Source organism: Dermochelys coriacea, chromosome 2 (genome assembly GCF_009764565.3).
Source record: "Dermochelys coriacea isolate rDerCor1 chromosome 2, rDerCor1.pri.v4, whole genome shotgun sequence".
Lineage (NCBI taxonomy): Eukaryota > Metazoa > Chordata > Testudines > Dermochelyidae > Dermochelys > Dermochelys coriacea.
In genome coordinates, this window is record NC_050069.1 from 77,481,394 (window position 1) to 77,495,038 (window position 13,645).

The 13,645-nt window shown below is 38.6% G+C and overlaps 1 protein-coding gene across 1 annotated transcript in view; it reads left to right on the forward strand.

The window, feature by feature from the left end:
* KLHL14 (kelch like family member 14) overlaps positions 1 to 13,645 on the forward strand; it is a 76,984-nt gene that overhangs the window by 47,032 nt on the left and 16,307 nt on the right. Inside the window, exons 4-5 of the mRNA XM_038391179.2 lie at positions 7,191 to 7,280; positions 11,445 to 11,523. Of these exons, the coding sequence (XP_038247107.1) occupies positions 7,191 to 7,280; positions 11,445 to 11,523 (169 nt within the window). The remainder of the gene's footprint in view (positions 1 to 7,190; positions 7,281 to 11,444; positions 11,524 to 13,645) is intronic.

Here is a 13,645-nt window from a genome sequence, read left to right on the forward strand (position 1 = left end):
AAACAGCTATCTTGGAGGATCCAGCCGCCTCTCATGGGATGGCACAGTATTTCTTTCTGGAGCTTTGGTGGTTTTGCTGTGGCTTCATCTTGTCAGGGACCATTCATCATTTCTTCCATGATGAGATTTTATTGTGCAAAATGTCGCGCATGAGTGTTTCATCATAAGACTATTAGTTGTGACGAGATGTCATCCCTAGTAATATATGTTGGGCTCTAATTTAGAGATCATAAATCCAGGCCTGAGTGTGTATACAGTACATGCTGTTGGGGACAAAACATCACTGATGTAATATTGCATAGTTCACTTTTGTGAACAAAATGTTATTGCCTGATAAACTGTCGGCCTCTAGATGGTGTGGACTCAGTAAAGAGTTTTTGGCAGTGATGGCAGGTGGCATGTGTAAGTAGAGAAAAACAACACAAGAGAAACTATTCCTGGGTCCCAAAAGAGTCACTATTAACATTTCCATAATAATGTACATTAAATCTCACTACTGTACTTCATAACAATAAGATTGGCACATTTCTGTACCTTCGCATCTCAGAAAATGTAGTGGCAGTTTGGCTGCACTGAACAAAATCTTTTTAAGAAGTGCAAAGAGAAGTCCACGGGTGTTTTCCGAGCAGTATATGACTACAATAATGTCAGCATGTAGATGCACAGGAGCCAGTAAGTACGAGAATGTAAACTCAGCATCCTCCTGCTATATCTGGGCACTGCAGATGTAAGTCCAGGTGGATAACTTAATTTTGTTATTTATGTTGGGCCAAAAAGTATGCTAGGACCTTTACAAATATATGGGCAAAACAGCCAGCACAAGGCTTATCACCACTTAAGTTTCCACTAACGCTTTCTGCACAGGGGTAAATTTCACCCAGGTAAAAAGACAGGTCTCTGCCCTGAAGAGCTCACATTCAAAGCACTTTAAAGTACTTGATTTCAGTGAGAGCTATAGGTGCTTGATAACTTTGAAAATCAAATCATCTGTTTAGGTGCTTAAATTGGATTTAGGTGTTTATTTTAGGCATTCACTCTTGAAAAATTTAATCAGTGGAGATTTTTTTAAACTGAAAACCATGCTGGACAAATCTTGCTAGTATTATTCCAAAAAGAGAAACAAAATAATTAACTGTTAGTAACTTACTTTTAAATGCTGACTATTGTTTATATTTTCATTAAAATAGAGTATGTTACCAAATAGAAAACATAATATATCATATATTATTATATAATATAATATGCATTGGGTGACTCCTATGACTTTTATTTGCCCAGATGCCTCCTACTTGATACTCTGTTTAGATTGAATTGAGGGGACGTGTTGAGAGGTGAAGTTATGTTGGTTACTTCCAACCTCAATTGAATGAAGACCTCTACCCCAATGTAGATTTAATAGCGTGTGTCCATCTTGTGTGTGAGTGTTATAATAGAGGTAAGACAGAGCTGGTGATAATGTAGAGGCCACCAAGTAGCAGAGACACTGCTGAGTCATTAGCTGAGCTGATAGAGTTAGTCTCTGCTGTGTTGCTAGAGTCTCTGAGACTTACCGTAGTAGATGACTTCAACATCTATGGGAATAGGACTTGTCTTGATCAATTTAGGACCCGGTGCAATTAGTATTGGACTGTCCTAAGTGGTTTCTGGCTCAGCTCATCCACACTCTATATTGGAGCTGCTCTAATACTGGAAAAACAGAGTTCACAAATATTTGCTCAAATTTGAAATAGCTGATCAGTTCAACCACACCTACATGAGAACAAAGGTCTTTGTTATTCACTGTTTGCCATTCATTATTCTCCTGGTTGAAGTTTCATTCATCTTCTGATGATCAGAAAATACAAGTGGGTGAAATCCTTGCTCCATTGAAGTCAATGGTAAAATTCTCATTGACTTCAGACTTCATTGGGGCTAGAATTTCACACCAGGTGCTTTACATGATCAGTCATGCACCACAAATAATAAATAGTTAACCTTCAAAGTGAACAGTTCACCAAAAACTCCTAGGTTGGCATTTATTTGTATAAACTCTTTGTTGAATAAAAACAAATAGCAAATACATTAGTAAAAACCATCTTTATATAAATGATTTGTGAACACAAGAAAAGGTTAACCATATCTGGACATTTATTCGCAACAAATAATTCAACCAGCTGAACTCTGGATCTTGTTTTGGGGGTAGGTTTGTAGGTCAGGGGGATGAATATTATATCTTTGTGATGAGATAACCACAGCCCCCTGCGTTTTTGAGTTTGCAGGTACCTGACCTGTTGGACTAAAGGACCTACTTTATTGGTCTGCTTCTCCAAGGCTGATGGAACTATCTGGATTCAGGTTACTCAGGAAATGAAAATTATCCAGCCCAGAGACCACAATATTGACATCCCGAAAAGGCATTATCCTCTCCTTTTGTCCTCTCTCATTGACTTAGTGACCATTAAAACACTCTCTTGCCCTACTTCATCTTCACAGGTCATGATGGTATACTGAGAACCTACAACAGATGACAAGCATGACTGGGGCATATAGAGTTTTGAAATGCTATGCTGTGGCTGGGCTGTAGGTGAAGAAAGGTTTCTTTACCTCCCACACAGACCCTGCAAAATCCCAGTCAGATAAACTATTCTAGGCAGTGAAAGATCTACTTATCTAATTTGTTTATATCAAAGACCAGAGTCGGGTATAGTTTTTGAGATGATTTTTGGTAGATAAGATTGCTCAGATTCAGGCTGTGTTGTCTGAGCTCTTGGTAGCTGAGGAGGGGTAAAAGCGAGGGAGGCATGTGCATGTGCGTCTCTGTCACAGCTCTCCTTCTTTGGTGGAAGAAGGAAGAAAGATCCCCATTGTAGTCCCCCATGACGTGGGGCGTGCCACACCTGTTCGTTCCACATGCTCATTGGTTGGTGCTGAAATGAGGACACGCCAGCCAGGGGAATCTGGAGTGGGAGGAGCAAGAGGAGTTTTTGTATGGCTGAGGAGTTTCTGGGGCCCATCAGAGATTCTTCCTAGGATGACAGAGAGAGTTGGCTGAGACTTAATCTGACAAAACTGAATTGTGGGAGCAGTGCAAAGCCTGGCCTGCTGTGTACCAGGGGAGTATGCCCGCTGTGACACAGGTTCGGAGACTGGGTGTGCAATAGGATCCCCACTGCTTCTGGATAGACATGTAGCAGTATTGGCCAAGAAGTGCTTTTTTTTCTATTAGTCCTTGGCTATAAGGTTGTAGCCTTTGTTTTTGGATGTAGGCGTCACTACAGTTATCTATGCCTTTTGTCATCTCAAATATGGCCTTCTCTAATGAGTTCTGCAGGGGACACATTACTACATGTGTATATTCCTGGAATGTCTTCTACATGGGAGTATAGAGGAAGAGCATCCTGGAGCATCAGCTCAAGCAGAATGCAGCAGATCATTTGTTTAGTGGGTGTTTCACAGGCAGCTCATTCCGCAAGTATCTCCACTGATTTCCGGGTCATTTTCTGTTATAATTCAAGGTATTGGTTTTGACCTAAAAAGCTCTAGAAAGTTTGGGTCAACTTTTAACTACCTGAGAAGTTGCCATTCACCCTTCAGGCCAGCTGAGCCTCCTGGGTTCCACTTTTGGTCCAATGGAGCCTGAGTTGATAGATCTTAGGGTCCAAGAGCTTTGAAGAGAGGGAGGATTGGAAGAGGTGATGTCTGCTTATTTTATCTAATCTGTATCTGTCTGTCTGTATAGGGTATTTCTAAGGCATTTATCACCTTGGTATTCCTCAAATAACCAGGGCCCTTCTTCTTTTTTTACTTAGTGGTCTTTTCCCCTTTCTTTTAACTCTACTAGTTCATTTAATAAAGTTGAAAATTCTTGCACAGGGCTTTATAAACATGTGTTATTAGATTTTAAATCTGTTTTGAAAGTGCCTCTATCCTACTCCTTCCTAGTAAAGTGACCTTTTTAAATGGAGGGAAGTGGGTTTAGATGACAGTCATGATAAATGCGGTCATGTTCACTCAATAAAATAAGGCCCAGTGCATTTGAGGATAAATCAGTGAAATGTACAGCCCCACCTGTCTGTCTCCATCATTCATTTCCACTGTCACTTTCACAGTGGCTGATGGATCACAGTTGCTGTAAAATTAGACAGCCTTTAATCTCATTTCATCCTGATTAGCTTCTCTTTACCCTTTCCCTCTAACTCACTGACTGACACGCTAAAAACTCACACTGGGCTGTGTTTGAGCATGGCATACAAACTTCTCTTCAAATACCTTTTTCATGGGGCAGGCAGGTGTTCACCTGAGTTGAAATCTAAAAATGAGAGTCTGAGATTCATGTTGTTAAAATAAATCAGCAGGCAAAGGGACAGATAGAAAATTAATGAGAGTGTTGGTCTGTACGGCCAGACCATGTGGTGGGCCAAATTCTGCCCCAGTTACACCCTTGTAACGTGAATGACATCAATAGATTCCACCAATGCTATTGGAGCCTGAATTTATTTTTTGGTTTGTCCCACCCATACGTTTTGATTATACAGTATGAAAAGTTAGGCTATGTGCAAAACCAAGACACCTGTTTTTAAAAAGTTACATTTTAGAACTAGAGGGTTTTTTCTCTTTTAAAGGGCATTTTTAGAGCTATAAAATCTGTGCATTCTCATAATTTTCATTCATAACTCATTCAGAATTATGAAGGACACTGAAAATGCTTAGGTGTTAAAAATGTAGCTTTGGGGATATTGCAATTTCAGGGCAAGAAGGTCCTCTCAGATACTAACTGATATTCTGCCTCCTTCAGAGCTTGCAGAGCACAATATCAAAGTGGAGATTCATATAGCGCTGAGCACAAAATGTTGCCTATAATGTTACAGGAAACTAAGCAAAGCTAGTGTAGACTCATGTCATAGTCACCTCTTCTCTTAAGGCCCAATTCTGCAACCCTTACTTAGGTATACTTCCCATTAACTTTATTAGGCATTCTACCTGAGCAACAAGTAAAGGTTTGGGCCATTAAAGTCCAGTCGTGCACCAATTAGGTCAGAGAGAATTTTGGCATTTAGTTCAGTGGGAGCAGGATTAAGCCCTTAGTTTTCAAGGTTTAGTTGTCTTCATAAGCATGCGACTCTTGGATACATGATCATTTATGTGTATGGCAGTGGCTGAAAAACTTAAAATATAATTTCTTCCTCTATTGACCCTCTCTGTACCAACGTGAGGGAGTAAACAAAGTAATGCAAACACAATGGGGAACAAATATTTGTGTGTGATGTATCGTGTGCATTTTGTTTTTTGGTAAATGCAAGATCTTTCAGGAATTGACTAAAGGAGAACAAAAGAGAGCTTGGATATGGGTACAAGTCATTGGCTTGATCCTAATTTTACAAAATAACAGAGTAGCCGTGTAGTATTAGTTGGTGGCTCTGATTGCTGGGGCTGGAGAGTCCCTATTGGCACGTAGAGAAAGAAACACTATTGTCCTATGGAATACCATCTCATCTTGCAACCCAAGCTACATTAAAAATGGCTAAGGTCCAGTTTATAAGATAAGGTTTACAAAATGGGGAAAGTGACTGAGATTTAAAGAATGGGAAAAATATTTTGCATTTGGGAGAAACACTGTGCATTGACTAATAAGATATCAAAACCTCTGGTGTTTAAATTTGTTCAGCATGCTAGCAACCTGTATATAGTAAAAAGCCCTATAGAGTGTCTAGTCCCAGTTACTTCATGGTTGTATAAAATTTACCAGTAGCAAATAACCTTCATTAATGCATTTCCACTAAACTAGGCTGCGTAATTTAAGAATTGCTTCACTTATATGGCTTGTAAGAGCACAGACTATGAAAATAATATTTGACCTTTACTAAAAACTAAAAATGCACCTTGCTTATTCATCATTGCCTTGCAAAAACTTCAGTAAGAAGCTTAAATGAGCCCACTTGATCTTTAAGAAAATGTGTCCTAAATAACAAAACTATGCATATTTCTTATTATTATTATTTGCATATGCTATACTGCACAACTGCATTCTGAGAAAAATAAAAGATAATAAAACAAATGAAATGAGAGATATATCACCCAAAATAATCCAAGTGTGAGATAGGCTGCTTTTTTTTTTTTTTTTGCATTGGCAAAAGACCACAAAGTAAGAGCTGGCCCTGAGTCATATTGATTTCCCACTGCAGTGGTTTCCTAAGTGCTCTGTTGATCCGTGTCAAGCAATAAGTTCCCTGCCTGTACATGCACATCACCTCCCCATTTGTCCTCACCTAGATTTAAGGTGCCCATATGATGAGCTGAACAAGGACATCATTTTTCCTACTGGTGTCACTGGGCCAAAACTACTGCATGTGGTATGATAACTAATACCATGTTAGTTTACATTTACCTTATGATATTACTATAGTGCTGTATAGCACAGATCAGTACATATTATGGTATATAAGCAGTCTGTTTTTGTACCTTAGCTTTTGCTGTGGAAAATGTAAAGGAAAAGAAAAATAGAGTCTGATGGTTTTAGCCAATGTGATGGTTTTAGCCAATCCTAGAAACGCTTCTAAAAAAAGGATATTGCAAACCTAATACCACAGTTTTGATCTTTGTTAATGAAGGGCTTCCTGATTAGATGAATAGAAAATGTGTGGTTGTGCTGCTAATGACATTGTACAGGAAATTAAGCATATACATTTGGAGAAAGCATTAAATCAGCAGGACCTTAATTTAAAAACTTAAAACTGTATGGAAATGCAGCATGTTCATTGCTGTGTAATAGAAAGCTACTGAACACACTGACTCTTGCTGAGCATTGCTAACAGAACAAAGCTGGGATGAGGCTTTTTTAATGTGTCCTAGCATTTTCTGTCTTATTTTCGGAGAAATATCAGACATCTTTATCCATTTTCGTGTGTCTCTTATTTTTAGACTGCCCATAGATGTCAATCAGACAGGTGTGGGTGGTCTTAGTAACCATAATTCATGTAACATGGTTATTCTTCAGTAATTTGCAGGATACGCTTATGTGAAATTATTGCTAATCGATTTGATTTTGGCTGCTGCTAATTCACTGCACATACATATTTAGAGCTATGCACTACCTACATATCCAGTTCCAGATTTTGTAGAGTCATGTTTTGTACCTTTGCTAAAGTATATATTTTTAAATAACCAGAGTGCTAAGATAGAGATTGATAAAGAATACTTTGTTTTATTTGCAGTTATGCCATATAATAGTGCCCATCACTGTGTTGTGGAAGTAGAAAACTTCTTGTTTGTTTTGGGAGGAGAAGACCAGTGGAACCCGAATGGTATGTACATAACATTAAAAGAGCGCATGCACAGATTCTAATCTATCACATCAAGTGATGCAGTAGGCAGTGAATGATTCTGATCGAGTTATTGAACTGGTTAAGATCACTTATGTCCCAGCAGTGACATAATAAATATCTGGAGCTTTAGTTTCTCCACCATTCCTCAGGTCCCATCCCTTGGGAAATGCCACAGGCATCAGAACAGACTCTTTCAAGTAAAGGCACCAGGCAGCAGCTGTTAAAAATTTTAACCCTCGTTTCCAGTTTCCTTCCAGTCATAATACAGTAATGCTGTTGCAGTAAATGAATGCTCTCTTTCCAATGTCTAACCAGACACTTGCAGCTAAAGTTGTTAATGTGTTAATTATCTAGAGTCTCAAGACTCTTAAACTGGTCCTTTTTCTAGTCTCATACAAGAGCTTTCCATATAGATTATCTGCTGCTACCTTCTTTTGATTTGATTACTTCATAAATTTACTGCAAAGAGAAATTAAACAATTTAACAGGCTTCTGAGCAAAGCAAAAGGAGAACACTGTGCTTTGCAAAATTCACAAAATTGTCAAGACATTGTTAGAAAGCTTGCACATGAAGAATGAGTTGTAGTTGTAGCAGTCTGTGTAACAGAGATAATTATGACTGAGAAACCATAAAACAGCTTGCAGGTACACATTTTTACTTTAAAATACCAGAAAATCCAGCTGAAATTACATATACTGCATATATTTTATTGTGAATGCCCCATTTCAGCATCTGCACTAAACCAAATTAGAAAATTGTTACATCTGTTCACTTCCTAAAATCTGAGACAAACAATCCAGTCCACTCTATAAGCATATTTCTGGCGCAGTTAAAAACATCACTAAATGTCTTGAGAGAAAAGCCCTTCATCTCTGTTGTTGAATCTCCTGTATTCTAAGCAGCAGCTTGTACATGTTGTTTCATTATGATTATTATTAGTATTGGGTAGTTCCCAGGCTCCCCAGCTGTTGTTTGGTGCTCCATTGTGATAGGCGGTGTACATACACATAGTAAGAAACAGACCCAACACCAAAGTTTTTACAGTTAAGTAGTCAAGACAGACTAAAAGTTTGAGAAAGAAGTATAAGTATTCACATTTTACAGATGGGGAAACTGGGATTAAGTGCTTTGAGCAAGGTCCTACAGGAAGTCTGTGGCAGTGGCAGGAATTGAACCCAGCTTTTCTGACCAGACGGTACACCAGTCCATCCTTCTTAATATCTTAAGTGCAAAGGCATCTAAATCAACTATTAGAGTCTGAAGTTCATTCTGTGAGCTGAAGATACTCCCGCTAGGGGTAAAACAACTTCCATGTAAGAAATTGGCTCACAGGATCAAGTTTTTCAAACTCTGTAAATACCAGATAAACACAATGTGTGAACAGAATGGATCTGGGACAGGAGCACTACTGATATTGATGATCATTGTACACATATACCACAATAAAGATGGATCTGATACATTACAAAAAATTGGACATGAATATCATCCACTATTCATTGTCCACTTATTCCTGGACTTCTTCTATACTCTATTTAGACTAAATTAAGCATGTCATCACAACACACACTAGGCCCAATATCATTTACATTAAGGCCCTTTTATACAACTCTGGCAGTTTAAAGGGGGGTGGGGGCTAAAATGGGTGTGAATGTAACTGACCTGTCAGAGCAGTGTAAATGGTGTGTAGTATAAATAATAATTCATTGTTCGTTTCTTCGTTGATGTGAATCAAAATTGGGCCTTTATTGCTGCTTCTATGTTCATTGGATGGAGGTTCTCATTGGGATAGGAGAAACTAGGGGTAAGGAGGCATACAACTTAGAACCTCTAGAGAGAGCATCTGGACCCTCCAGGACATATTTTGGACTCTTTATCCACCCTGGCAGCCTGAGAGCCATTGTGTCGTTTGCTGCCTCCTTTCATGGCTATGCAGTACCAGCCACGAAAGGGACTCTGTGGGGGTGAATGCTGCCAAGAGCAGCACTGGATATCTGTGGGATCTGTAAGGGACTACATTGCAGAATGCAGCTACTCCCTGGCAACGCTCCTAGCACTGCCTCGCAGAGCCCTGACTCTGCAGAATTGAGGCAGAAGGTTTTCTTGCAGGATATGGGGGAGAGGGAACAAGTTACAGCTCCCATTCACCTTGCACAGATTTGCCTAATCTGACCCCCCCGTGCTCACTTCACTGGACAGGAACAGCAGCCCCTTTATTTTTAAATGACATTCAAAGTTTCTACATAGTGAGAAGTACTTTCTAACGTGCACTTCCAGGCTGATGTGCAAGCAAACTGGTGCATGCAATTTTCTTTCAAACTGAATTCCAAGAATAAATTGGAGGATCCACATTAAAGCCTGTTGTGCTGGGCAGTTTGGAAACTCCTTTGCTAGCACCAATGCATAATGTGTTATGAAGTGTAGGACCACAAAATCAGAGGCATGTAGAATAACAACAGTTAAAAAGCTGTTATACCGCCAAGGAGTTCTGAGGGCACAATAAACTGTGAGATCTTTGGTGTGTAGTATCAATAGCAGCATTAGAACCATCCCAGAATTCAAGCTTGTATTCAATACTTGCCCATGAACTGTTCTGTAAATCTATTTTTTATAATATAAATATATATAAACAGATTTTTAAAAAGACCTGGAATTAACATGACGTGTGCCTGCCTTCTACCAACCCAATTGCTTTTCTTATATGTTGTATCTGTTGCCCCCAATCTTCATCTCTTCATTGTTTTTACAGATTGTAATCTCTTTGAGGCAGGAACCATGGGTGAAATCCTGGCCTCACTGAAGTCAATGTCCGAACTCCCATTGCCTTCAACAGGGCAGCATCTCACTCCTTCTTTTCAGATATATTTGTGTAGTACCCAGCAAAATGGGGCCTCAATCCTTATTTAGGGATATGCTGTATCTGGCAGAAAATATTGCACTTTTCAGCAGTCACTTACCACATCCCATTCTGCAAGCAACAGGCTCACACAGAGTACAGAGGATAAATTTACTCCAGAAGTAGAAGACAACATGTTCCTTTCTCTAAATCCTTGTAGAACGCGTTCTTAAATTACAGATAAAAACTGTGGCTGGATCATTGTTCTTATCTATGAGTTTGATGTTTACAAATGCATCCTGAGGTTTATGTACAAAACAAGAGGCAAGGGGGACCAATCCTTTAGATGCTCTGACAATGTCAAATATTCACCTTGCAGAATACGCTCTGATCATTTATTTAACTGTGACGTATACGGTTGGGTTATCCTGCTGTCTTTTGGAGCCTCTAATTCAATTTTTTAGTCACACATACATAAACAAAGGTTTCTTTTTCAGAGACCCTCATGTGCTGAAGTCTCAGGTGTTACACAGAAATTGCAATACACTCTTTTGCTTCAGTCTTCTTGCTTTGATGTCAATCTGTATGTAAAATAAGGTGCAGTCTTAATATCATGAAGGCATGCATACGGTTCTGGGGTTTGACAGCAGGAATAAGCTAGTTAACTATCTTATGTTGCTCATGTTTCCCATTTTAGCTAACACACTTGGAATAAGACTCTAAGAGTATATTCTCCCCCCAGTGCACACGTATAACTCCTGCTAACTTACACCGAAGGTGAATAGTAGAATAAAAATAAAATAGTGAAGCAGTCGCACAACATGTGTTAATGGTCTGTGTAGCTCCTGGTTATTTAAACAATCTTTCTCACCCTGCTCCAAATAAAAATGAAGTGGGGAGGACATGTTATTCCTGTGATTTTTCAAACTGCCACAAAGTACTCTAGTCATAAAAATGCCATGAAGAAGCCCCATCTTGAGCAATAATTTTCTGGTGTGTCATGAGAAATTTATTCATGGTGGATTTGAAAATACCAGGACTTCTGTTTTTAAATACAAATTTCCAAGTTCTTATGACAGAAAGAAATAATCTTCTTTATGTTTTTATTTATACCATTGATATTTGCTAATTCAAATACTGTAGTGCCCCATTTATTGAATAACAACATATGCTGAGTTCATACATTGTTATAAAAAGGGGACTCTTTATAAAAATTGCCAACATGTGAAATATATTTGCTATAGTAAATGGTAATGTTGAGTACATGAAATAAACAGTTGAGTGTCAAAATAATCTATCTTTACAGGGAAACACAGTACAAACTTTGTCAGCCGATACGATCCCAGGTTTAACAGCTGGATACAACTTCCACCCATGCAAGAGAGGTAAAAACCTGCTACACATTTTTCACTATTTCTTTTGTTGTCCTAAGAGGAGCTGAGGATTGGCTTAGTTCTGGAAAAAGGGAATGCTGTAGAATTAGTAAAGATGTTGAAGACAAAATCTCAGTGTACTGTTGTTTCTCTTTATGCTTCCAATTTTTTTTTTGAAGCATTCCAAATTCAAAAATCGAGGGGCCAAATCCTGTAGTGCTAACTCCTGCAAAATTCCCATTAACTTCATGGGGGAGAGTTGCCTAAGTAAGGACTGCAGGATTGCGTCCTTTTCTGAAGTTTCCAAAATGTGCTGCAGAGTTTGTCTTTTTCATTTTCTTAATGTTTGGTTGTCACCTCCGAGGCATGTTGCATGAGCCGAACGTCACAGAGAGTGTGCAGTAGGCACAGGACAGTTACAGTAGTGTCAGTTATAGACAACAGAAACATTGAGACCCCAATCCTCCTCTGTGAGGATATATTTTTTTGTCACTGCAGCAGTGCAAAGATATTCTAAACTGGACTTAGCTGGCCAGAGGAGCTCCACTCTGTGATATTGTTCTGCCAGCAGGAGTTGCTGGCAGACTGCACAAATTATAGCAGCATTTGTGCTACTCTTCTTTTGTACTGGAGAGTGGCCTGGCACCAGAACAGCACCAGGATCAGAGGAATGTAAAGGTTTCTTAAACCTACCTCTGCACCATACCCCTGCATCCTATCCTTAGGGGGAAAAACCTCAGTGGAATGTTGTAGGTTTGAAAATAAATATCTGAAAGCCAGGAAATCTAAATTTATACTTACGTTTTATTTAAAAAATTCAAAAGAGTATCCTCCAGTTCACCAAAATCTCTCCTCTTACAGTTTGTACAAAGACCTGACCAGCTACCATCCCACCTTCCTAAGAGAATTCCCTAATTCCAGGTGCTGGAAATGTTACACCTCTGTTTACTCTTAACTATCTGCTACAGTCAGGCTCCCTGCCTCTATGGACACCTTAAACTCTGCTAGGCAGTGTATACCATCACTATGGACATTAAGCTGGCCACAGGTGAAATGTCAAACAATACAGGTTTTAAGAGAGTTCCAGCTGTAAGGGCTTCTAACCAATTTGCTAATAGTGACACTTAGAGCTGTGTGAATGATGGATTGTTTGGTTGCTGGCAATTCAAATAAAAACTGTTTTTAATGTCGTTTTTTTGGGTCCACCTGAAATAAAATTCTTTTAAAACTTTTCAGCAAAATGAAAATTCAGGTGGTCAGAATCATTTCAGATCAAACAAAACATTTTGCACTCATGTCCAGCAATTTGTATGTTTTTAATTTTTTAAAAAATAAAATAAAAGGAAATTTCAAAATGAAAAGTCATCTCTAATTGAAAAACCAAAAAATTTTGTTTTGAAAAGGTTGAAATGAAACATTTCAGTATTTTTTGAAATTTTGTTTGTTTTTTTTCAATCAAAACAATCAAGTGAAATCAACCTGAATCTGCATTTTCTGACGAAAAAGTTTTGGTCAAAAAATTTCACCCCACTCGTGGGTACCATACTTGTCATAGCCAAATACACTGTAGTTTGTCAGGATGTAAGGACAAAATCTGGACTTTTCTGGAGTACCTTAACACTGCATTGCCATGCTTACAAATATCTGGGATTCTTTTTTCTGCCTTTAAGATTATTAGAACAGCCATGTTCTATTAAGGGCTTTCCTCTTAAGCTATTTTTACACATACTATATTTTCAACTTTAACTCTACTTTAATAAGGGTTTGGTTTCTGGAAATTGTATGAGATTTGATACAAACAAACTAACAATTATGTGATGGGGTCTATAAACACTTTAGGGGATCAGCAAGGATACTTTTTTTGACAGAAACACCTCATACACTGGGGCTAACGCCATAATAGCCATATAAGAAGTGCTTGGGTGTATGTAGATCAGTCAGTGAACTTAGAAATTGGCTACTATTCTTAGGGAATTTGAAGTAAGTCTGATCTAAATCCTCACTAGATCTTATATATATTCCACCTTTTCATGTTCTGTGTATGTATATATTTGTTCTTACTATATGTTCCATTCTATGCATCTGACGAAGTGGGCTGTAGCTCACGAAAGCTTATGCTCAAATAAATTTGTTA